We start from the raw sequence: 25,764 nt of genomic DNA, 5'->3' as shown, positions 1-25,764 counted from the left end.
GTGTTGGACCATTCCTTCCAATCCACCAATCCGTAAATGTTTCATCTAGGAAATAAAGCACTATCAAAGCCCAATTGGAGGGGGGGGGGGGGGGGGGGAGGGGGGTGCTCCACCTTGCTGGAAAAAAATTATCCATGGTTGATATTCTTCTAACTGTGGGGCAATGAACTGTTGCAAAACATCTAAGTAAATGTTAGCGGTAATGGATTTTTCTGCGAAGAAAAATGATCCAAAAACCTTGTTATGCATGAGGACGCACCAAACATTCACTTTTTTGCTGTCTCACTGTAACTGTATAGTAGCATGTGGAGACTCTGAACCCCATATATGGACATTATGCTTATTTACCATTCCACTGACATGAAAGGTGTATTCATTGGTAAAGCATATGCGATTTAAGTAATCATTAGACGATCAGTCCTGTTGAGAATCTCAGTTGCATATTCAGCACATTGCAAGGCCTGCACGATTTGCTCTTTGTAAGCATGCAACTTAAGCCATTCATGAAGATGCTTCACCACACTTGCTTGCAGTATTTGGTGTTCACGTGATGCTTGACGAGTTCATTCAGACGGACCCCGTTGAAACGATTGCCGAACACGATCAACAATTGCATCACTCAAACGAGGCCTGCCACTTCAAGTACGATCTTCAATTCTGCCTGTTTCATTAAACTTTGCATAACTTCGCTTTATTGATTTAACGTCAGGAGGGCTGCGTCCATAAGAAGCCCGAAATTTACACTGAACACTGACGGGTGATTTCGTTTTGTGAAACCAAAGCACACATTGCGCTTTCTCCTGCTTCGACACCATTTTGCCAGCAACTAACGTGACCTAACAGACCGCGTCGGTGTTGTGGAGCACTAGTGCCATCTATTGGTCACAACTAGTGACACTAACCTATGTAACAGCATCAAATGTAACTTATTATGTCAAGCGGGTATTCTGTGATAAATTTTTATAATCAGGGCAAGGCTTTGTGCTCACCCTGTACTTTATTAGAAATTAACAGGAAAGATGATAAATATATGGCTTGTATCAGACATTGAATGATACCTCTGTGAGTAAGATGAAAGAATATGAACTCTCCTATTCCCTCTCTCCACCTGCTCCTTCTCTCTCTCTCTCTCTCTCTCTCTCTCTCTCTCTCTCTCTTGTGTATGTGTGTGTGTGTTTGTAACATAACATGACACAGATGAGGAATAATTTTCTTTGGCACCTCAGTTAGAGAACAAGAAAATTTAATGAAGTAAATAATTAATTTAATTAATTTCTGAAAATTTCTGCCAACAAAAGATGTTTTTAAGATATGAGTTTGTCATTGGTCATTTACAAATGACTAGAAAGTAATATTTATACAGCTGAAATGAGATTTCTTAGGGCTACAAAAGGCTGTACCAGCAGACAGATTAAGAAACAGTGACATCAGGAAAGAATTAAACATATATAATGTAAGAAGTGATATTGAAGACAACAGAGAAAATGTAGTGAACATCCTGGCAGATTGAGACTGACTACCTTAAAAGACATAAACTAGGATCTGGCAGGCCAAAGAAGTCTGGGATGACCAATGAAGTAATAGGCACCACATATCACACAAACACCTAATATTCGAAGTTCAGAAGAAGAGGCTGAGGAAGAAGAAGAATATACCAGCAGCATTGGCAGTCTTTCACTTATGCAACTTTCAGTTGGAGTACACCCATATGTTAACCTGCTTGTGTTCAATATACGCATACTGCAAATTAATTTTTATTGTCATTTTTGTCATGTGTGAATTTACAGCTCACTGTGCAGAACTTCAAAAGTGTCCTGGAGGCATATCAGTCCACCATACAGATAAATCAGTAACATAAATAACATAACCAAATTTAACACCCTCCACTATGAATGACAACAGGTAAAGTTAATTTACTCAATAGACAGATGCAAAATGATCATTCTCTTTGACCGATTTTGAGTCATGCTCAAATCTTCCTGCCATCTCCCATCTTCACATTCATAGAACACTATATTGCAGACATAATTTTCCTGAGACATTTTTTCAGTTTTGATAACAATAGTATTCTTTTGTTCAGTAAAATCTTTATTCGTGAGTGCCAGTCTCTTTTTGATGTGTTCTTTGTTTTGGTCATATTGTGTATTCTTGCTACAGCAGAATTCTTTCAGTACTTCTGATGTGTCCACCCACCAAGGGGGCACAGTGGTTAAGCAAATGGATTCATATTTTAGAGGAGCAGGGTTCAAATTCATTACTGTCCTTCAAGATCTAGGACTTCTGTGAATCATATTAATAACTTCAGGCAGTTGTCAAGATGGTTATTTGACTAGGTTATGGCCAATTGTAGCCTCCATCCCTCCCCAACTGAGCTACCACACAGCCTCTAAAATCCTCAATGTCAGTGGTAAGTTAAACTACAAAATTTCTTCATGCTGTGCATTTCTCATCTTTGCAGTACTTTCCTTTCCATTCTTCTTCATAAATTTCATCTTTGCTACTACGCACATCTAGCTCAAAATCTGTCTTAAGTAGTTTCTCAAAGCTTTTCAACAGTTCTAGTAGGCCCACTGTACTTTTAGGCAGAATGGTTATTAGGCAGAATGGTTACATTCTCTATAAATTTTAGAACGAGCGTCTGTTGTTCTTGATGAACTAGTTCATGAGTTTCTTTTTATATTTATTTAACAGACTCCTTGACATGGAACTCAAAAAGCATAGATAATGCTACAACTCTGCTTGCCCGGCTGTGACATCCCATTTTTATAAGAATTTCAAATGTCTTGTTCCACTTAACATCGCGGAGAGACCTTCTCTAAGATGAACATTGTTAAAATAACTCGTCCCCCCCACCCCCCACCCTTTCTTCATGCTCTGTAGTAACAAGACTTTAAATTTTTTGCAAGGCTATCTGACATTTTTCCATCATATCGGATAGCGCACCAATTTTTGCACCTGTTGATTTGTTCCTGCTGGCAAGTGTACAGAAATTGTGTAACTTAACACATTTTCCTTTTTCATAGAATATTATCAAGTAGATGAGAGCTATAGTGATTATTGAAAATGATAAGTTTCATAGTCTGTAGCTTGGTTTGAAAGGCAGATAATGGAAATGATAAGAGGTAGTGCCCCATCAGTGGAAAACTTTATGTTTGTGACTTCATGGACTGAAACCACTAGACAATTAGATAAATTCCTACAACATTTGAACTCCCATCATAATAAAGTTCAGTTCGCAATGGAGGTGGGATCTTCTATAAATTTCTTGGACTTTAATATAGACCTTAGCACAAAGATACACATATTTATCATTTACATAAAATTAGTTACTGATAATACAATCCCTGCAAGCTCCCAGCACTCACAAAATCACAAAATGTAGCTTTCCATTTCATGGGGCATCACCTCATATAAGTTCCTTTATCAGAATCTGCAAATGAAACCTAGCTGTGGACTATCAAACTTATCACTTCCAGTAATAGCCATCTGTATCTAAATCTTTGCTCTGCAAACCACCATGAAGTACATGGTAGAAGATATGTACCATTGTACCAGTTTTAGGGTTTCTGCCCATTCCATTCATGTATGGAGCATGGGATGAATGATTGTTTTAATGCCCCTGTGCCTGCTGTAATTATTGTAATCTTATCCTCATGATCCCTTTGTGAGCAGTATGTAGGTGGTTGTAATATATCCCTAGAATTGTCACTTAAACAAGTTTCTTGAAACTTTGGTAACAGACTTTCTTGGGAAAGTTTACATCTGTCTTCAAGAGTCTGCCAGCTCAGCTTCAGTATCTCCATGACACTTTCCTCTTGGACCAAACAAACCTGTGATTATTTGTGCAACCCTTCTCTATATACATTCAATACTCCTGTTAGTCCTATTTCGTATGGGTCCCACACACTTGAGGAGTATTCTGGAACTGGTTGCATGAGTGATTTGTAAGCAATCTCCTTTGTAGACTGATAGCACTCCCCCAGTATTCTACCAATAAACCTGGTTTACCCATGACTGAGCCTATGTGAAAATTCTGATCTAAGTGATAATATTCTATGCAAAAGGAAAATACATATGATTATGTTGCTTCTTTACAGTGGCCAACAGGAACCTGACACTAGTTACAGAAAGCGGTGCTCTGTTCCATATGTGAACAAAATTTCAGATGGACTAGAAAAAAATTAGCCTTATAACTACAGTCTTACATTTTACAATACCAATAGCATATCAAGTTATTATTTGATAGTACAGACAAAATGAAATCTTTGACACTGAGTGACATGCAATCGCTGCCAGTTAAGAAAAGCTATGGCAATTATGCTATCAGAACTTCAGAGAAGTTGGGTGCTAGAAAAGGCCAATTCCATCTTTATGGAACATATTTGAATCCCCCCCACCCATCCCCCTCCCCGCACACACACACACACACACACACACACACACACACACACACACTCACACTCACAGAGCAGAGAGAGAGAGAGAGAGAGAGAGAGAGACTGCTACATTGTGCTGGCTGTGGGTCTGTGTCAGATGGGGCGAGCAGATGGAGAAAGAGGTGGCTAACGATGGGACGAGCAGATGGAGAAAGAGGTGGCTAACAGGAAGATGGCTTGGGATTGGGGAGCGGTAGCTGGCAGCTCAGAGGGAGGCAGCTATCCTTCACACCAGTTGCCTCCCTTCAAACCACTGGTTACCCTTCCCCCAATCCCTCCTCCCACTTTGTTCAGCTGTCACAATGAAGCTGCACAGCTCTCTCTCTCTCTCTCTCTCTCTCTCTCTCTCTCTCTCTCTCTCTCTCTGTGTGTGTGTGTGTGTGTATTCTAGCTTATTAAAGAAAGTTTTTCCAAAAGCTAGCAAGTTTTCATTCTTTTTTATGTGCTTGTTGATGACTCACTTCTACTATTCAGTAAGAAGTCTCCTTTACTCCAAATTATTGAAATAAATAAACATATTTTAGAGAGCGGCAGCTTAGTTGTAAGCAACCAAATACAATTTTCTTTTTGTACGTATGTTAAATTAAGTTCCATTTATGCAAATGTTAGATTACGTTAGTAAATTCAAATTTATTTCTCATCTGTTTTCAAATGTAATGATTTCCACAAAAAACTTTATTTTTCATTTTTTATAAATGTAACAATTTCTGCATTTAAAAAGTAATGTTTTCCTTTGCAAGCATTGTCTCACCATTTTATGTATATTCTCTATTTGTACCAGTAAAATCATTGTAGCTGCACATCATTTTATATGCAAGAGTGATAATCCATTGTCACTTGACAATGGACCAAGAAGCTTTAAACTAATTTGTAAACAAATAAATAATGTTTTGCAGAACATAAGAATAATCTTTCATGTTTAGTATTGTTGTCAGGTTTTGTAAAGCACCAATGGAAAATGCAGTTAAAGTTAATCTAGAATAGCTACTAACCGTTTATAGCCTAAGAAATGTGATCTTTTCCATGAACATTTTAAATCCTTTCAGATTTGGATCTTTGAGCCTGATCAGCTTATACGTGTGATACTTTCTCGACCACCAGAAGCTGTTAATGAAGACCGGGATGAAATAGTTGCAGAGTTGTCTAATATCACCAAAAGCTTGGTTGTTGTAGATGATATCAGATATCATGTAGACTCCAATGGACATATACATCATGATTGGTATGAATAACAACCAAATACCGTATTGATACTTTAGTGTCAGAAGTATTTTTATCCTTCACATGATTAAATGAAATATTATGTGAGCAATATTTGCAAACGGAGTCGTGTGACTACTAATTTTACATTGAAGAGCCACAGAAACTGGTACCCCTGCCTAATATTGTGTAGGGCCCCGCGAGCATGCAAAAGTGCCACAACACAACATGGTATGGACTCGACTAATGTCTGAAGTAGTGCTGGAAGGAACTGACACAATGGATCTGTAAGAGTATGAGGGATTGGAGATCTGTTCTGAACAGTATGTTGTTAGGAATCCCAGATATGCTCAAGCAGAAGTGTTTTAACTCAACAAAGTGTTTCTGGAGCCCTCTGTAGCAATTCTGGACATGTGGGGTGTTGTAGTGCCCTGCTGAAATTGCCCATGTCTGTCAGAATGCACAATGGACATGAATGGATGCAGGTGATCAGACAGGATCCTTAAGTAAATGTTACCTGTCAGAGCCGTATCTAGATGTATCAGGAATCCCATATAACTCCAACTGCACACACCCCACACCATTGCAGAGCCTCCACTTGCTTGAACAGTCCCCTGCTGACATGCAGGGTCCATGGATTTATGAGGTTGTCTCCATACCCGTACACATCCATCTGCTCGTCTGACCAGGCAATATGTTTCCAGTCATCAGCAATCCAACATTGGTGTTGATGGACCCAGGCGAGGCATAAAGCTTTGTGTCATGCGGTCATCGAGGGTACATAAGTAGGCTGGCTCCAAAAGCCCAAATCCATGATGTTTTGTTGAATGGTTCACACGCTGACACTTGTTGATGGCCCAGCATTGAAATCTGCAGCAGTTTGCAGAAGGGTAGCACTTCTGTCACGTTGAACAATTCTCTTCAGTCGTCGTTGAGCCCATTCTTGCAGGATCTCTTTCCAGACCCAGCAATGTTGGAGATTTGATGTTTTGCAGATTCCTGATATTCCCGGTACACTTGTGAAATGGTCGTATGAGAAAATCACCACTTCATTGCTACCTCGGATATGGTGTGCCCCATCACTCATGCGCTGACTGTAACACCACATTCAACTGACTGTAACACCACATTCAAATGCACTTAAATCTCGATAACCTGTCATTGTAGCAGCAGTAACTGATCTAGCAAATGTGCCAGACACTTGTCTTATACAGCCATTGCTAACCGCTGCACTGTATTCTGCCTGTTCACATTTCTCTGTATTTGAGTATGCACGCCTATACCAGTTTCTTTGGTGCTTCAGTGTAATTATTACTGTTAGCTGTGTGCTTGGAATGACTGTTTCTGTCACTCACCATTTCCTGACATGCTTGGGTGTGTAGACATGTTTCTTTACTTGACTGCTTTTTTTTTTTTTTTTACAGGTGTGACATGTATATGCATGTTGTTGATGAGAGTACTCAAACAATTGCACCAATAGCTGAGGTTTTAAAAGTGATTGATGCAAAATATGATTATTTGAAGAGCTACTATGCAGGAATTTCAATTCAGAATGTTGTGGTAAGGAATAAACATATATAATTTAACCATTATAGAATGTAAAATCATCCATGCACTAAGTGGAAATCGAAGATATTATTGAATGTGTAAAGCTAAGAATGATGTCTTTCTCTCTTGTGATAATAAAGCTGTGCAGTGAAGGATCTTTGTAACACTGAATGCAGTTTAGTAAGACTAGAGACAGAAAAATCATATCTCATTGTCGTGTACATGTCTTTCCATTCAGCATTTTACTCACCATGCTGTATTGATTTTCTCTTTTTAATATAAGTGACAAATCACATAAAACCAAGACTGGAACTTTTAAGCGGTCATTTTACAATAAGTTTAGATTTAATGCTGTATGATGTAGGTAACTGAGTTTCAGGATGCTAAATAGGTTGCAAAATTATAATACAGCAGAAAACTTCAATTTTTGGTCCCTTTACAATGTCATGCACAGAAAGTATTATACTGCCCTAAAACATCAACAGCAGAATGCCGATACACAAAAACTACAGAAACCTCTGCCAAATTCAAGTGTTCATTAAGTGGAAGCAGAAAAAAGATATATTTTATTTTTTAAGCACAAGTACTCAACATTTGTATCAATTGTTCAGAATGAAATTTTCACTCTGCAGTGGAGTGTGTACTTATATGAAACTTCCTGGCAGATAAAAATTGTGTTCTGGACCGAGACTCGAACCCGAGACTTTTGTCTTCCACAGGCCAGTGCTCTACCGACTGAGCTACCCAAGCATGACCCACGACCCATCTACACAGTGTTTCTTCTGCCAGTATCTCATCTTGGAAGGTAGGAGATGAGGTACTGGCAGAAGTAAAGCCATGTAGATGGTTCGTGAGTCATGCTTGGGTAGCTTAGATGGTGGAGCACTTGACCATGAAGGCAAAGTTCCCAAGTTTGAGTCTCAGTCTGGCACGCAATTTTAATCTGTCAGGAAGTTTCATGTTGCTAAAACATTACTTCGTTTTATAGAAGAAGATTTTTAAACATATGTTCAGTATCTGCAGCGAGGAGTCCTGTCATAATAAACTTGAAAACTTTTTGACAGCTGCTCTCTTCCATTAGATGATGCAATGCAGAATTCCAAAAATTACACAGGCCAATGATGAAAAACTTTTTTGCTGAAAATACCTTATTCTTATGTTTTTTAGGATGGGATATCCAAATATGAGACTTAAAAAAAACGGTATCACTCACCATTTCTTCCCCTTTTACTGTTAAATTTATTAAATTACACAATTTTTTAAAGAATTTAACAGCTTTTATATAGTTAAAGTAATTTTAAAAGGACGTGTAATGAATGTAGATGATGTTGGTAACACTGCTGAAAAACATTTGCTTGCAAAAAAAAGGTCGATTCTATTTTTGTGTAAACAGATGCTGTTTTGTTCACTGTCAACCTAACCTCACCTTCCTGTTTCCTGTACATGTCCTCAGTACAATGTCTAATTGTGGTCGTAAAAACTCTGCTGACAGTTTTTGTTATATTTGGGTGAATTTGTTATTAAAAAAAACACCAAAGTAACATTACAGGCCTTGTGAAAAGGTTTATCTGTATTTGAGTATGCACGCCTATACCAGTTTCTTTGGTGCTTCAGTGTAATTATTACTGTTAGCTGTGTGCTTGGAATGACTGTTTCTGTCACTCACCATTTCCTGACATGCTTGGGTGTTTATCAAGAAGGTAATAAGCTATCCTAACCTTCTGTCCGCCATCCGACCAGTAGGGCATGGTGTAGATTTGCTGGTTCCTGAACCACCAGATGATTTAAATTCTATTCCAACAGAAGTATTTTCTGATGTACAATGTAATTTTCATGAACCAGATGATGATGAATTCCATTGTAATACAGAAAGTCTAGAGCCCAAATAGACTGAGTTTAACGATTTGGTTAGGGATCTGGGCTTAATGAAAGAAAAAACTAAATTGCTTGGCTCTAGATTAAAAGAAAAGAGCTTATTGGCAGTTGGAACCAGCATATACATGTATAGAAAGAGAGAGCAGCAGTTTTCCAAGTCTTTTCAACGAGAAGGTGATTTAGTATACTGCTCAGACATTCTCAGTCTGATGAATGAGTTTGGTATTGAATACAAAAAGGAAGACTGGAGGCTGTTTATTGATTAATACAAAACTAGTTTAAAGGCTGTTTTACTACACAATGGTCACATGTATGCATCTATACCTGTTGGACATTCTGTACATATGAAAGAAAGCTATGAAATAGGCTATTCTGCTCATGGTTGGATGACATGTGGTGATCTAAAAGTAACATGCATGCTCCTTGGTCAGCAAGGTGGCTTCACCAAATTTCCATGTTTCTTGTGTGAATGGGACAGTGGGGATGGGGATCAACACTGGTGCAGTAAAAACTGGCCTTTGAGGTAGTCTTTAAAACCTGGTGAGAAGAACATTCTATGCAAAAACCTTGTAGATCCAAAACATGTACTCCTACCATCTCTACATATAAAGTTAGCCTAATGAAACAATTTATGAAGGCTTTGCCTAAAGATGAACCATGTTTTAAGTATCTCTGTCAAAAGTTTCCACACCTTTCAGAAGCTTAACTAAAAGAAGGAGTCTTGTCAGACCTGACATTAGAAAATTGATGTTTGATGTTAACTTTGAATCCACAATGACCTTAAATGAGAAAGAAGCGTGGGTATCATTCAAGTAAGTCGTCTCAAATTTCCTATGACCTGAAATGACCCAGAATATGTTTCTATTATAGCTACAATGTTAAAGAAGTTTAAAATTTTAGGATTTTTAATTAGCCTGAAAGTTCACTTTTTGAACAGTTACCTTGATTAGTTCCCCAACAATATGAGACATGTTAGTGAGGAGCAAGGAGAGCATTTTCACCAGGACATTAAAGTGATGGAAAAACGCTACCAAGGCCGCTGGAACATCAACATGATGGGGGACTACTGTTGGTCACTTCACCGAGAAGTTCAGCAAGCGACTCATCGTAGAAAAAGCTATATAAGAAGCTTCAAAGAAAAAAGGGAAATAAAATACAAACCAATTCCAGCTGACAAGTGAAACCGCTATTAACACATATGATTGTTTTAAGTAGCTTACTGTAAATACAAACCATGCTTATGTTGTAACAAAGCATTTCATTAATTTCCCCATTTACCGTATAGCATAGGATTTTTATACTATATACTAAAAAGCATATTGCTTGAAGACTATGGGTGATAAAAAAACTAAGGTAAATCTGGATTCAGCTTAAAAAAACTATATAGATCAGCTATCAAAGTAAAAAAAGTTAAAAAAAAAATTTCTTTGGCCTGTGTTATTGATACAGCTACATGGACGAATATGCATCTTGTGCAAAATTCTATTGCATTTTCTTTGGCATTGGATGAATGTGTCAACCTTTTTGACACAGTGCCTTGTAGCTGGCAAATTGTTCTCACATTGGTTACAACATTCTCATCAACCCATGTGTCTTACTAGGCTTGGTCCAGAGACAATGCAGTAGGTGCAGATGTTCTAGCATTTAAAAAGGAGCATACTGACAAAACAGTTTTTCAATTGAAGACTTTTGCTTCTGAAAATACATATGATACATCCATGCATGTGAGTTTCATTCAGTCGAGAAGTCCTTCGGTGATGTGGATGACATGGGACTGAATTTCAGTTACAAATAGGTTCATAGTGTGGTGTACAACTGTGTTATAAAATTTGTAATAAAATTAGTTTATTTGATTGCTATAATATTTCTAAATTTCCTCAACTTGACAAGCTAGCCATTCAAAATGTTATACCTGAGTGCACAGCACTTTTCCCCTCGATTTAAAAGGGCTATATCTTGAGATAGTAAATACACATTTTCTAAAATGAATGTGAATTTCCATGGACAATTTATGGTATACTTTACATTTAGTATCTCAAATGGTGAATAGAATTTAGACTAAATACCGTTTTAGATGTTGCACATTCCAAACACATCACAGAGGATGGCAACCTGTTCTTATAGCACCCAAAAAGTGTATGGCATCATCTGAGGCTCTGCAGGAAGCACAGTAAGATGAATGAGTTTGATTTATTTGAGTACTTAATTTATAACTCAATACTGGTTAATGGCTATCATGCAGATCTCAGTGGAACATTAATGAATATATGCAAATCCCATTTATACATAGATGAATAATACCATGAACAAAGTGTAAGACAAATTTTACTGTGCTATCTCAACAAGTTCAACTGCAGGAACAATGCCACCTTCCTGCATTTATGAGATAGACCCCTAAAGCTGGAATAAAAGACTTTTGTTTCCTTGGCATGAAGAGTAGCTCCTCACCTCTGAACAAAATTCCACATGTTTTGGAAGAGACCACTGCCAACATTTTTGCTTCAGTTTAGAATTTTTAGCCGCAAGAGATCTGGGTGATGACCGTCATGTTTGCATGATGTCAGTGAGATGGTTCAGGCCATGACTTCTCACGACTTTTCACCTAGTTCTTCAAATTTATGTTTGGTTTTTTAATAATACTAATTCACTGCTCCTTTTGAGAAATTTTTTATTTTAAATTTGTAAGTGTGTCACCATCTGCATATCATTCACAACTGAAAAAAGATGCCCAAAATATATCCACTGCAGGCATCATTTTTATCTTGACTTTGATTATATTGTTTTATAGTTGACCAGTAAATAAACAGGAACCACGGTACAAAATATTTCCTACATGTAGATTACTGATCTAGTTCATATGCCTCTGACTTAAAAGTCTTGTAGAATGTCTGCTATGATCTCCTTAATGTAGTTAATGATGATGGTGAATTGTTATTAAATGATGTATCCAATACTAAAGAATTTGGATTTCATTTCTCTTCACATTTATTAAGTTAATGTTTAGCTTGATGATAAACTTTATAAACTATAGGACATGTATCCTTTGCATAGGTCAGTAACTTAAACAACTTGGAGAATGTTCAGGGAGTCCACAAGTGGCAGCAATAAATGAAACAACTGTACATGTTATGCAATTCACTGTGAATTTGAACTGCCTGATACATAGTAACTGCATACTTTTAAATGTCTATCTTTTGACTAGCAGGCACATACTGACATAGTTACTTCACATTGTAACTGCTTTGTGCTGACTGATAGAGGCTATTTACAGATGTGCATATTACAAAAAACTACACGTAGCTAAAATACTAAGCTATTCCAGTGTAGACATTAATATAAAAGGCAGCAAAATTAAAATGGACAAAGGTACAATAAGCAGTGAAGTAACTTTGCTTAACAGTCAGCTGTATAATTTGAAAATGGCAAAATTAATGGCACTATTTCATCAGTGAGAAGTATAGTGAGCATGGGATATTCAAGTTTGACAAAAGTTTCTGATCTGAATAATTAACCAACTAACAAGTTATTTTAGTGAAAGTATACATTTTTGGCAACAGAAAAATCAAAGCTACAAAACCATGGAACTGAATTTTAGAAATTACATTTTAGGATTCAGACATTCTGGAACATGAAAATCTTGAATACAAATGGCTTTTAAAATATTATGTTTTCGAAATAAAGTTAAGCATTTGTTGAAAAGAAGAGAATAAAAGCTTTTAAATCAGCTATGTTAATCTTGAAATACACAATTTTTAGGAGTGTGGAGTTCTGAAATGCACATGGTCTCCAGGTATCATAAATTATGAATATTTCTTTAAATAAAATGTTTCCATAAGAACTAAATATACCACTATCATCAGTGGCCAGAAAACTACTATGGTTTCATGAAATATAGCAAGGGAAAAAATTTAAATATCTTTGTTTAGTGTGTATGTATGTGTGTGTGTTTATCATATATGTATTTCTGTTGTATATGTACTAGTAATGAAGCAAAAATACCGGAAAGTAAATAATAATAATACTGCCCCCCAAGAGTGGTATACGGATGAGTAGCATAATTCCACTTTGCTGTGTTACAAGCAAAGCCACAATTTGGCTAACTAAAACTGAAATAAATTACTTACCTATATGTATGACATTTACACTGGTAAATTATTTGTCTTTCTTCTTTGTTACAGCCAGCATTTGTTGGAGTGCAGGAGGAAGCATTTGATCCAGCACTTGCTGCACTCATTGCCCTTATAATTGTTCTTTTTGTGGGCTCAATAACATTTGTTGTTGTTTGCTGCTGCCTGAGACATTGGTATGTATGTGTGATGATGATATTTTTACTTATTTTATTGATATTTTATGGACATACCATGCAGCTGGCACCATATTACATTAGCAGTACATCTGATGATTACAGCAGATAAAACATTAAGAATTGTTAATTCACTAGTTTAATGTTTTTGCTCTTTTTTCTCTTAGGGTCATTACTGTACCAACAGATCTGAAGAAGAAAGAAGCATTGATTAAGAAAGAAATTCTGGATGAGCTTAACACAACAGAAAATCCGCTGTGGATAGAACAGTAAGTAGTGATAATTTTTTCCTCTTTTTGACAGCATATATTATGACTAATTAAATGACTAATTAAAGTGACATAGATAATAAATTGGTGGAGGAAACTTATGTAATTAAATGAGGGCACCACCTGTTGTGAGAAGGGAGGGCCTAAGTGACTTCTCTCCTCTGAAACCCCTTTCTGAACTCTCCCAACCAATTCCTATTCTCTCTCAGTAAAAGAAATCTACTGTTTCAAAAGCTGGTAGCACTGTTGTCTATTTTAAAAGTTTCTGTCAGCAGTATTCAGAGTTGATTCAACAGAAAGTAAATATTACTAATAATTTTGTGATCTTATACATTATTAAACTGAATTTTTGTTTTTACACAATAATCACTCTGCAAAACCTGCTGACACAAAAGTGGACATATACTACATTTTCAGCTCTTAACATTTGCTCTGACTTCTTGTGTGTATTTCCACCTGTTTTCTTCTCACAACACTGCCATTATTTCTATAATTCAGTCCTTTCCATGTTTCACTAAATGTTAGTGTAAGCTTTTCAACAATTTATTAGTTAGACTTTTCTGTTTTTTTCTGTAGGTACTTATATTTGCATCATCTTTCTTAGTACCTACTCAGTTTTTACAGCTTCATGCAGTCCAGATATTCACAATGTACAGATTATGGTTAATTATGGTTAGCTAATAACTGCTCACTCTTATTCTCTCCCCCCGCCACATTTTCTACCTTAAAAAAAGTGTTCCATAGTGCTGCCATTTGGCTCTTAGCTCTTTTCTTGAACCACTTTTCCATACTATGGTAACCAGGTATTACAAATTGATGATCATCTTTTTTACCCAGCAAGGACTTTCCATTCCTTGATTTTGATAAATCCTCCTCCTATTCCTTTTGAACATCAAACCACTTATCATGTGTTACAACTTTTGTTCTACAGAATGTGTTATTAATATATTGATTACTTTATTCTGGCCTGTCTTTATGTACTCACATTTTTTTCTCTTCTGCCATAATATTTTCTTTATTCTCTAGGTGTAAGTATGAGATGTGATGAAAAATATATTAATCAATGTTAAGTGGTCCAGTTTTAAAAATTGTCCCCACTATAACACAAAGGATACTGCTCATGTTTGGGGTGTGGCTATGAATACATGTTTTAGGTAGCTCCACAAATTCTTAGTTCACAATATTTAATACTTGAGTTTTAAAATACCTGTGAGTAAAGGAGCATAGCTTCCTGATACCACACCCAGCAGTGGTATCCTGTTCCCATCATGTCCCTATATGCTCTCACATGCAGCACTAGCATTGTCCCCCACCCCTATAACTGGTCTTGTCTGTGTGAGTGGCACTTGTATGTGTGTGTGTGTGTGTGTGTGTGTGTGTGTCTGCAACTCAACGCCTCTTCTATGGAGTGAGTAGCAATGTATCCTTTCCATACTGTTGTTATTCCATCTTGGACTTTCCATTGTTTGGTCCAACACATTTATTTCGAGTAACATAGAAAAAAGTAAAATTTCATGATTGAAATAATATAAACATGCTATAACTGCTTTTAACATGTAGCGTAGGATTTGCTAAGTAATTAAGTTTTGCTTCTTTTTACCACTTTTATTAATGCATTCCTTGACAGTTTGGTTCTCTCTCATGCAAATGTTTACAGAACATGGTTCTTAGGCGAGTTAATGAATGTAAAATCTTTGCAGCTCCATTTGCTACTGTGCTTCAGTAGAAGGGAAATAAAACTATTCACAAAGTGGGCAGTTTATTTTATGATCATAACTTTTAAAATGTATATTTTCATTTTACTCCTTACATTGGACAGATGTACTCTTAACAGAACAAAGCCTGTATTAATCCTCATTTTTGACAACGCCTTTGTCAAAATTTGCTCATAAACAGTAGAGAATATTGATCAATGCACTTCGTTCAAGATTGTAACCTGGTTGAATTAGTACCACATTTGTAAATTTTTCCTTCTGTAATCTGTACTTATATTGGACACACTCTCAGAATTTTAGATTGGGTTCCTAACAGCTTTCTTCTTAGAATTTAGTCTTCAACTTAATTCTTACAATATACACTGATAAGCCAAAACATTATGACCATCTGCTTAATAGCTTGTTTATATGTCTTTGGAACTAAATGCATCACTGATTCTGCATATCAGGGATCTGACAGTTTGTTGATAGGTTTGTGGAGGTATGTAGCATTAGATATCTATGCAGAGGTCATGTAATTCACATAAATAATGGGCTGCCGATTTGTGTGCATGGTGATTGTGCCCCATGGTGACCCAGATGGATTCCACAACATTCACATTAGGCAAATTTAGTTGCTGAGACGTGAGTTCACTATAATGCTCCTCAGACCACTGTAACGTGGTCCTGGCTCTGGGACACAGATAATTGTACTGCTGAATCATTGTCAGGGCGTAGGGGTGGTCTGCTACTGATCTCCATGTTCAACAATGTGTGATGAACGGTGTGCTCCATAACACTTGTGCATGCATCAGCACTGTGCTCTTTCCCCATTTGCAACACATATCTTTGCTAGAGTGATTCCCCATTCATGTCTGCTCTGCTTATATAATTTTGTTACCGTATCATGTGCCCACAATGTCACCAGGCAGCATCCAACATCACAGTGGGCAGTAGTCATAATGTTTTGGCTTGTCAGTGTCACTCATGTATCAAGATGACTGTTGGCATATATCAGATTCCCGATGGCATATACAAAATGTAAATAGAGCAACATGTAATAATGTTTAAGTTCTAACATAGAAAGACTTGCTTCCCTTCCTAAGTCATGTTCGTTTGTTAAAACCAAAATAATTATTGGGAAGGAAGAAGGAGCTTGATAAGTCTGATTAAAAAGTTCTCTATTATGCAGTATATGGTTGTGGCTCTAAAAGAGGGAATACATAATATTGTACACTAGAGATGAAATTTGTCACACTGTACCACTACATACATTTTTTTTATTTTATCAGTGGTCCCACTGTACAGTAAAAAGTAATTGCTACTGCTCTTCTGCTTGGCAAAAGAATGATATGCTATTTGACCCTTAATTGCAGGAAACTGAAATTATATGAAGAGCAGGAATTGACAATGCAAGTGTTCAGTGAACCAGATATGATGGCCTCACAACAACCTGGAGGTGATGGTGGAAACACAGGGCAGTTCACACAGGTATGACTGATATTTAGAAAAAAAATGTGGTAGTCACCTTCATAATGAACAGTAGATCAGGAATTTACAATTACTTACAGAACATGCATAGATGTAAAATCATTCCAAGAGTTTATAGATAATTCCTTTATTTATATTTATGACATCGTCTCATAGTTTATGGTTACGGAAATGAAGTTTTAATTGATGGAAAAAGCTGTTTGAGACACTAGGCTTGTGTATATGATGGGGTGTGTTTAAACAGAGACTTGTCCATCTTGATTTAGGCTTTCTGTTAATTTGCTAAATTGGTTTGAGCTGATGCTGGAATGGTTCTGTTAACATGAGTGCATCGTGTCCTCCCAGCATGCTCGATTCTCATCTTTTGTATTCCATCTTCTGTTAGACTCTAACCAGTCATTTATGGATAAATGATAGAACATGTTCTTTCCCATATACCTTTCATGTCTGTATCAGTGCTGAAAGATTCTGCACCTATACTGTAAAAAATGATGTGAGGTGTGCTGATATCACTAAATGTGCCTGTTCTTTAAGTCAAATGTTTACAGGCAATCTTCCTGGACAATATTAGAATTCTGCCAGATGTAATGAATCTCCAGGCAGAGAAACAGTTTGTTCATGGCCACATATAGATCAGATAGTTTGCAAACAAACTATGAACTTCCTCTCAAAGTTACATTTTTACAGAAACTGGTCCAAAATAAGCTTCGCCTTTATTTCATTCTTCACTCTGTGTGTGTTATATTCCACTGTCTGTAGAATCTGCCCTATATTTGTGACAGAAAATGGTATCCCTGTTCCATATCAATGGGACTATTTAAACTGCACACAGTTAAAACTATCCATGGTTGAACCATGCTACCTTTTGCTGATATGATATTGCCACACATAAACACAAATGATCATCTCATTGTTTTTTATTGCTGCCACATAGTAAACCAATTCTAACTCGAATAATTTTTTAACTTCTTTACATTCCTCTTTTAGACATTTTGTTTTGTTATATTCTTTGTAGAAATATCTTCTTTTGAAACTCCGGATATTTCAAATCCTTTCCTCTACACCAGTGAATGTGGTTATTTAATCTATCTGGATGAACAGATTTTCCTACAATATTTGCCAACAAACTTCAGAAAATCTTTTTAAAATTATTCTCCCTGTATTTAAGGCTGAAGATGTAGGCATTTGCAGTGTAGAATTTACACTTATTTTTTCAGAATGGTTATTCACCATTATGAAATTGCTCTGACACAAATTAGTATGATCAGAATGTTAACAGATATTATTCAGTGTTCAAACTGAAGGAAGATTAGTGAATAAAGTATCTTTTATCATCAGCAATGGGCCTACCAGTCTAATGGTAAAGTGCATGGCTGGAAACCAAGAGGTTTCAGGATCGAATCCAATTCAGACCATTGAAATTTTTCAGTCAGCCTTTACACTAGCATTCACATCTTAGTGATATGGAACTATGTCAGAAGTGACATGTGGTTCAGATTCATGTGAAACAGGAGGTCCTGTCACTCTGGTAGGATTAGTGGAGTAGATTAAAGGCACAGAAGTCACCAAAGTGGTGTCCAATTGAAACAATGTGCAAACAGGTGGATGAAAACTCCTCTTTAGGCGTTTCCAACCAATTAAGCCCTACAAATTTACTTTATCATCATTAGAGAAAAAACACCATTTTAGATGAAGCAGAATGGTGAAGATCAGTATTGTGTTTGAAGAACCATTCCAAATAACACCTGAAGTAATTTCAGGAAACCCAAATGTGGATGGCAAGACAGAGATAGAACACCACATCTACCAAACTGCTCCTTATCTCAAAATATTTTGTACAGCCAAAATATGAATCACTCCTTTTAGACAGAAAAGACATTTAAAAACGTCACATAAATGTGCCAACAGTTCTTTCAGCTATGTACTTTATCTTGGGAACACTATTCCGTAAAGATGAAAAGATGAGTGCATCATATACTCCCAGCATGCTCGATTCTCATATTTTGTATTCCATCCTGTGTTAGACTCTAACCAGTCACACACTGTTCCAGTTATTTAAGAAATCCTTTGTGAGCATGGATAATGCTATTGTAGCATCCACGTTCACTTCATATGCTGTTTGGGAAACACACTTATCCTGGCACTGATCCATCAAGAATCTCCACCAATCAGTTTCAGTAAACATTGTACTTGCAGTTACTTATATGTTAAAATACTTATAATATGCAGACATTTGAAAAATATGTGACCATTCACACAATCTAACCAAGTTGTGTGTATCTTCAGTATTGCTGGGTTTCAGTACATGTATTTGCAAAGCCTTATTAAGAAATGTTATATGTTTGTAGGTGCCATCAAGCAAACGAAGATAGGTTCAAATGTAATCATGGTCAACCTCAACATGGTTTCCCTTTACACAAAAGTAACAGTAAAAGAGACATTAAGACTACGGCTGCTCATTTCTCTCTTCAAATTTTAAAATTATTTTGACACACTTAGACAGCCATGTATTGTTTGTATGGTGGAATTTATTATGAAATGACTTATGTAATATCCATCATTTACCACTAACACCAGCATAGCTAATCTTTTCATGGAAGATTTCGAAGAATGGACATGGAGTTGTGCCCTCCTCTGTGCATCCTGCTTCTCTGCTTCTTCAAAGATGATGAAACGTTTGTAATCTGGCCGCATGGCAATGAAGTGTTGCAGGAGTTCATCAACCATATGCACAGTACACCTCCAAAAATAAGATTTACATCAGGGATGGAGGAGGATGGGAAGCTGTCTTTCTTAGATGTGTTGGTCAAGCAGATCTGTGATTCAGTGGGCATAGTTGTTACTATCCAGCTTGAAAAAGAGGTATGCTGAACACACCAAGACACAGAGCCAGGACTGTTTTGGACTAGGAGCACCTCAGCTCCAAGATTAATCATCTGATGACAGTGGTTTGGAAGAAATAAAAACAGGTATTCTGTCCATGATATTACATCAGTGCTGTTAAGAAAATCAAGATAGGATGCCTTACAATTAAACAGGGAGGATCGATATACAATACGGCTTCCATTCTGTAGTGCAACAGCTAGTAAGATAGGTTGGGTCCTAAACAGGAAAGGAATCAGACCAGTAATCCAGGTACCCAGGAAATCAAAGAAAGATTGCCACTTGTTAAAGATGATCATCTTGACCTGAGAATACCAGGAATTTATAATATTCCTTGCAAGTATGGCAGCAGTTATGTGCAGCAGTCTGTACAGATTTTGCTGATCACTGCATTGAGTGTCGGTGTTGCCTTAAACACAGAAATTTTAAAAAACCAGTGGTGGCCCAGCACAGCCTCTTAAATAAAAACAAGATTATGTTTGAACAAATGAAAAGCCTTAGTTACTCATTAAAGTATTGGGGCTCTTGTGATCAGGAAAGCAGTTGAAATTAGACTGTGTGGACAACTTTAATAGAGACACTGGCTGTGCACGGAAGCATGCACTTAATAAAGAAATTGAACAGAAGAAGATTTATCATGGTTTACTGCATGCAAGTGATGGGGCTGCAAGCGATACCTGCTAGCAAGTGAAAATTTAACCTTTAATAGGAAGAATGAAGTTTTTTAGTTAGCTAGAAATATGTGTGTGAGAGACACGGTAACAAGGGGAAAAATTTTACTATTCTGACAAAAAGCACATTAATATATTGGTACAATAAAAAAAAGTTGACAATAATTGACTAAACATCACCATCAAGTTAAGGATTGCAGTATGTATTACTTTCATAAATTCTCATATAATGAAACTCTACAAAAATACACAAACTGTGTAAAGCAATGTCAGGGATAACCTTCATATTCACAAATATTTTTAGTTGGTTGATCCATTAAGTAGTCCATACACATTTTTCTGGTACGTTCCTGCACACTGATCTATCACAATTCACATTCTTATGCGCAGTGGTGTTGTTGCGGTGAGAACAAAGACGGTACTTCCTCTTACTTCCAGTTTTCCACTCTTCACCCTCTCTTGTTCCTCTTCCTTCTTCTTTGAGTCTTGTCCAAGGAGATTCTGAATTATAATCTTCAAACCTTGTCTCAAATTGGAGATAAGTAGCCAATTTTCAAGAGGAGGTCTCTAAATTTACAGACAGATACTTGACAATTCTATACTTGGAGACACTTTTAGTGTTTCTAAGGCAGAAGTAGAGAATGCAGCTGTCCACTGCATTGATGTTTATTGATGTAAAAACAATACTAGACGCCAGCATCGACATTTTCTACTGGCTGAGCAGTTTGCTTATTTTTGGTCCAGTGCGTCTGTTCCACCCTTGGTGCTGTTGTAGAAGGACAATTTCAGGTTTCCATGTCATTTCATCCACTACTTCCTAGAAAGACATCTGCACAATAGTATTACAGCTTTTTTATTTTTCAGAACTACTGACAACAGTGTAATTTAGTCACTGAATTAATAAAGAGAAGTGCTGACAGCCCCATTCTTAGAAGCCAGCAATTCAATAGAAATTTCTGGTTTATTTTTCTCCAAGTACCTACTTATGGTAACCCTATGCTTTGAAGTTGTCTCACTAGTTATGTGGAGGAAAATCAGTTGTCACCAGTTATGTTTCTGTTGCTGCTTAAAACTGGCTGTGTAATCAAAGAAATTATTGCGTACGAACACAAACTTTTCCACCTTCATTGCTCAGTCCAGTACTTGTTAGAATCCTTATCAGTATACTCATAAATGTAGTCATTGTATAAGTATGAAATGCGGAGATCTGTTAGACACAAGATTTTTTATTCCATGTATGGCGGACTTTTTTGGATAAATATACTTTGAAGCCACATCTACCATGAAATAGTACAAGCATTTCATATATGCAAGTATATTCTCCAAGGGAGTACAATTTCTGACAATTAGTGATGAATTTGGAAAAAAATTCCAAAATTAGTGCTGATCTGTGTTCCTCCTTCTGTATTTCTCTTGTTTCAGTGTTATCAAATTGGAACAGGGTAACAGGAACGGGAACTGCATTACTGAAACAGTGGTTCTAAATTTAGGTCTTCCAGTATTGTCAGTAGAGAACAATGATGGCGTGTCTTTATGCTCAGATTGACAGATAGAAGTTAGATAAAGCAATTACAGCCCTCCGTCAAAAAATTTAAGTTTTTTGACCAGATTTCAACACTTCTATGAGTGCCTTCATCAGAAATTAAATATTCAAATTGGCCTAAAGCAATTACAGCCCTCCATCAAAAAATTTAAGTTTTTTGATCAGATTTCAACACTTCTATGAGTGCCTTCATCAGAAATTAAATATTCAAATTGGCCTATAACATAAAATACAAATTTACGGGAAAATTTTTTATATAAAAGTGTAAGTAATGACTAACTGTACTAGAAAGAAACAGTACTTACATGTCACATATAAGATAAATATCAAGCGAGAAAGGCTTTAGTCACAAAAATTTAAAAAGAATACATGGAAGGTGAGCCACTATGGGCTGCTCAAACCTATAATGCCACAGGTAGCAACAGACTGAGGCACCCGTGTTAGCAACTGTGGCAGGTGAACATTACACCAGCAGACATGGTAACTTTTGTTTATGTTAAAGCTTAGACATACAGTTTGAAGACTGATTAATAGTACAAAAAGAAACAGCACTTACATGTCACATATAAAATAAATATTAAGCACCTTAAATGCTTTTAGTTCACACAGATCAGTAGACCTTTTGTTACTTTGCTGATGTACTTAAATCCTGTTTCTGTAGTGTTCCAGTTTAATGCTTGTCCATTTCACAATTAGTTCTATGAGTTCACTATCAAACATCAAAGAGCAAATATCTTCTATCTTAGGATTATCAGCTACATTTCTAATAGTCCTTGTTATGCCTGGTATCACACTGATTATGCTATCACAAGATGCTCCTCTATCTTTAGTTGGTTCTTTTCATGCTCAACAAAATCCATTTTCCCCTTTGTAAACAAAAGGAACTGATACATCATCATTTTCTTGGTCACCTGTGCAGGAAAAGTCAACAACTACAACACAGTTTTGTTCATCAGAGTAAGACCTGGATGTTGCTTTTTCAAGAGAAAATAATCAAAAATGGGATCATCAGAAAATAAATCCTCTACATCCATTTTCTCTCCCTCTAAGTTTCTCTTCCAAATTTGGATTGTCCCCTCTCAATACTTCAGTTCGTTTTCTTTTTTACGATGTAGGTGGAACCAGCTACATTTTTCCCACCTGTGTAATAATTACAAAAATGGAGGCCTTGTAACTTTAAGGAATGTCTAAAAGAAAAGGAAATTAGCTGCATTAGTTCTATTCATCAAAAATAAAAGTATCACTTTTGTAAATATACGTCTAATAGACACACAACAAAACTTGCGTTACTGGAAATATATGTTTCACAGACACCATGATATTTCACAAAACAACTATTACTTCATGTGTAACAGTCACAAGGCTGACAAAGATATTGTATGAAGCTATAGAGGCATTCCCATCAATAGCGCAAAAAGTATTGTCAGTCTAACAAATTAAAAATGCATGTGTGACCCTCAGGCACATATTTCCTTTTAAGGGTTAATCTGTAGATACAGATGGCACCACCCAGCATGCACCATCTCTATGATATAATCCAAGGAATCAGACACTGTCCTTTCAGCATAAAAGTGGGAGCCTCATCAGTTTCATGTCGAGCCTCATCAGCTTCATGTCAGTCAGACTTATCCTCTGATGACAATGATGTGCGGTCATAGTGAATCGTAATATGACAGTAGAATGCCTACATCCATTCAAAAACAATGAATCTACTCATAATTTGTATGTACAAAAAAATTTTCATACTGCAAATAGTGGTAATAACAATAAGAGTTCAAAAGTATCATGTTGTTGTTGTTTTTGTTGTGGTCTTCAGTCCTGAGACTGGTTTGATGCAGCTCTCCATGCTACTCTATTCTGTGCAAGCTTCTTCATCTCCCAGTACCTACTGCAACCTACATCCTTCTAAATCTGCTTAGTGTATTCATCTCTTGGTCTCCCTCTACGATTTTTACCCTCCACGCTGCCCTCCAATACTAAATTGGTGATCCCTTGATGCCTCAGAATATGTCCTACCAACCGATCCCTTCTTTTAGTCAAGTTGTGCCACAAACTCCTCTTCTCCCCAATTCTATTAAATACCTCCTCATTAGTTATATGATCCACCCATCTAATCTTCAGCATTGTTCTGTAGCATCACATTTCGAAAGCTTCTATTCTCTTCCTGTCCAAACTATTTATCCATATCATAGCATGACTTAAATAATCAACACCATAACATATAATAAAACTGACCAACACTTACACAATCAATGTTTATGTGTATTACCTTTTATTTTTTATTCTTCCTTTGGAAATCAGCTATATCGACCAGAAATACTTCAATTAACTGATGATGAAAAAGTAGTTCAGGCAACAGAAACAGTGAGTGAACCTTTGCTTCCAGCTATTCGTATTTGTCATTATGTTCTTTGTTGTACTTATTCTGGTTTTTCCTACCTGCTCTTTCCTTTTCCTCAGTTTTAAAAAATAGGCAAGCTAGAGCCTTGCAATCCTAACAGAAAATTACTTCTACAGTTCCATGCTCACTGTAACACTTGATTCATTAATACATAAGTCTGCTGGATAACAGTATTTTGTAAAAAGCATTTTGCACACTCTGCAGGCTGACAACACCTATGCAACAATCCGGCAGCCAGCTCGGCAGGGCTCCCCGAATGCATCACAGCCATTACCCAGCCATCAAGCCTCAACTGGGGAACTGGCTGACTATGCCACTTTGTCTGGTGGTGGCATAGAAGCTGCACGTGGTGGGAATAGTGCCCACGGGTCTTTGAGAGGAATGCCACAGCAGGTAAGTAACATGACATCACAGTTAACATTAGATTTCGTCTGACACCTTACATGCAAGGGAGCAGGCATTTTATTCTGGGTACTGTTGTGTTATAAACATTTCACTTGTCAATCAGCTTAGGCAATCCCAAAACCCCAGAAACCTGAAAAAACATACAGGAGGCATAACTACTTTTATATCAGAACAAAAATTCAAATACATTAATTAAATGTACAATTATTTAATGGAAATGTCTAACATTCTTGTTTCAAATTATACCAAAAATTGTCTTATTTTACAATAACATTAAGTGGGGCAATCATGAAACAAATACAAAATGATTAGTACAGAGACTTTAGCCTTTAATCATGGCAAAACAGTATCTCATCTGAGAAAACTGTAAAATCACTTACCTTCCAGAGGAATAATTCCATGTACTGCTAAAAGAATCATTTAAAAGTAGAAAAAACACTACTTAGCTTTTGGAACTGTTAGTCTTTTCCTTAGGGAGAAAGTGGAGGGAGGTTGAGGAAGGCTGTAAAAGAAAAGCAGGTCACACGAACCTCAGGTTGAGGGAGACCCACCTGTAACGAGCTACTCTGCTGCTGCTGATTATGGGTTTAAGGGGACTTAAACATCTAAGGTCATCAGTCTCATATTCGCCTCCCCCTCCCCCTCCCCCCCCCCCCCCCCTCCTGCTCCTCCTCCCGGTGGAATCACTGCACCCGATCTGACTACATCTAGAGTAAATTCTAGGGGCAACTTAGAAGCATGTACGTGAGGCAGGACGTGGATACCAACCCGGTATTCACCTAGTGTGATGTGAGAAGCTGCCTAAAAACCACACCTGGCCTGGTCAGCACACCGGCCACTGACATTAATCCATTGGGCAGTCCTGGGATGAGGTGGGGGAGAGACAGAGATAAAGCAGAGGGGGTTGGGTGCCAGAGAGAGTATGAGGTAAAAGATAGTACAGTGATAAGCACTGTCCCAGCTTCTATCCATAGATGATAGTACGGCAAAGCAAGAATTAAGTATGGTTTTGAGGAAGAGAGTTGAGAAGTGGAAAGAAAAGTTA

General features: G+C 36.9%; 1 protein-coding gene across 2 annotated transcripts in view; it reads left to right on the top strand.

The window, feature by feature from the left end:
- LOC126411634 (cadherin-87A) overlaps positions 1 to 25,764 on the top strand; it is a 709,414-nt gene that overhangs the window by 659,873 nt on the left and 23,777 nt on the right. For both annotated transcript variants that reach the window (XM_050081378.1, XM_050081379.1), the window contains 6 exons: positions 5,483 to 5,658; positions 7,061 to 7,196; positions 13,238 to 13,362; positions 13,530 to 13,631; positions 16,702 to 16,816; positions 24,519 to 24,707. In XM_050081378.1, coding sequence (XP_049937335.1) covers positions 5,483 to 5,658; positions 7,061 to 7,196; positions 13,238 to 13,362; positions 13,530 to 13,631; positions 16,702 to 16,816; positions 24,519 to 24,707 — 843 coding nt within the window. The remainder of the gene's footprint in view (positions 1 to 5,482; positions 5,659 to 7,060; positions 7,197 to 13,237; positions 13,363 to 13,529; positions 13,632 to 16,701; positions 16,817 to 24,518; positions 24,708 to 25,764) is intronic.

The sequence above is a fragment of the Schistocerca serialis genome, chromosome 1 (genome assembly GCF_023864345.2).
Source record: "Schistocerca serialis cubense isolate TAMUIC-IGC-003099 chromosome 1, iqSchSeri2.2, whole genome shotgun sequence".
Classification (NCBI taxonomy): Eukaryota; Metazoa; Arthropoda; class Insecta; order Orthoptera; family Acrididae; genus Schistocerca; species Schistocerca serialis.
The sequence above is the reverse complement of the archived record's forward strand: the minus strand, read 5'-3'. Positions and strand labels throughout refer to the sequence as shown.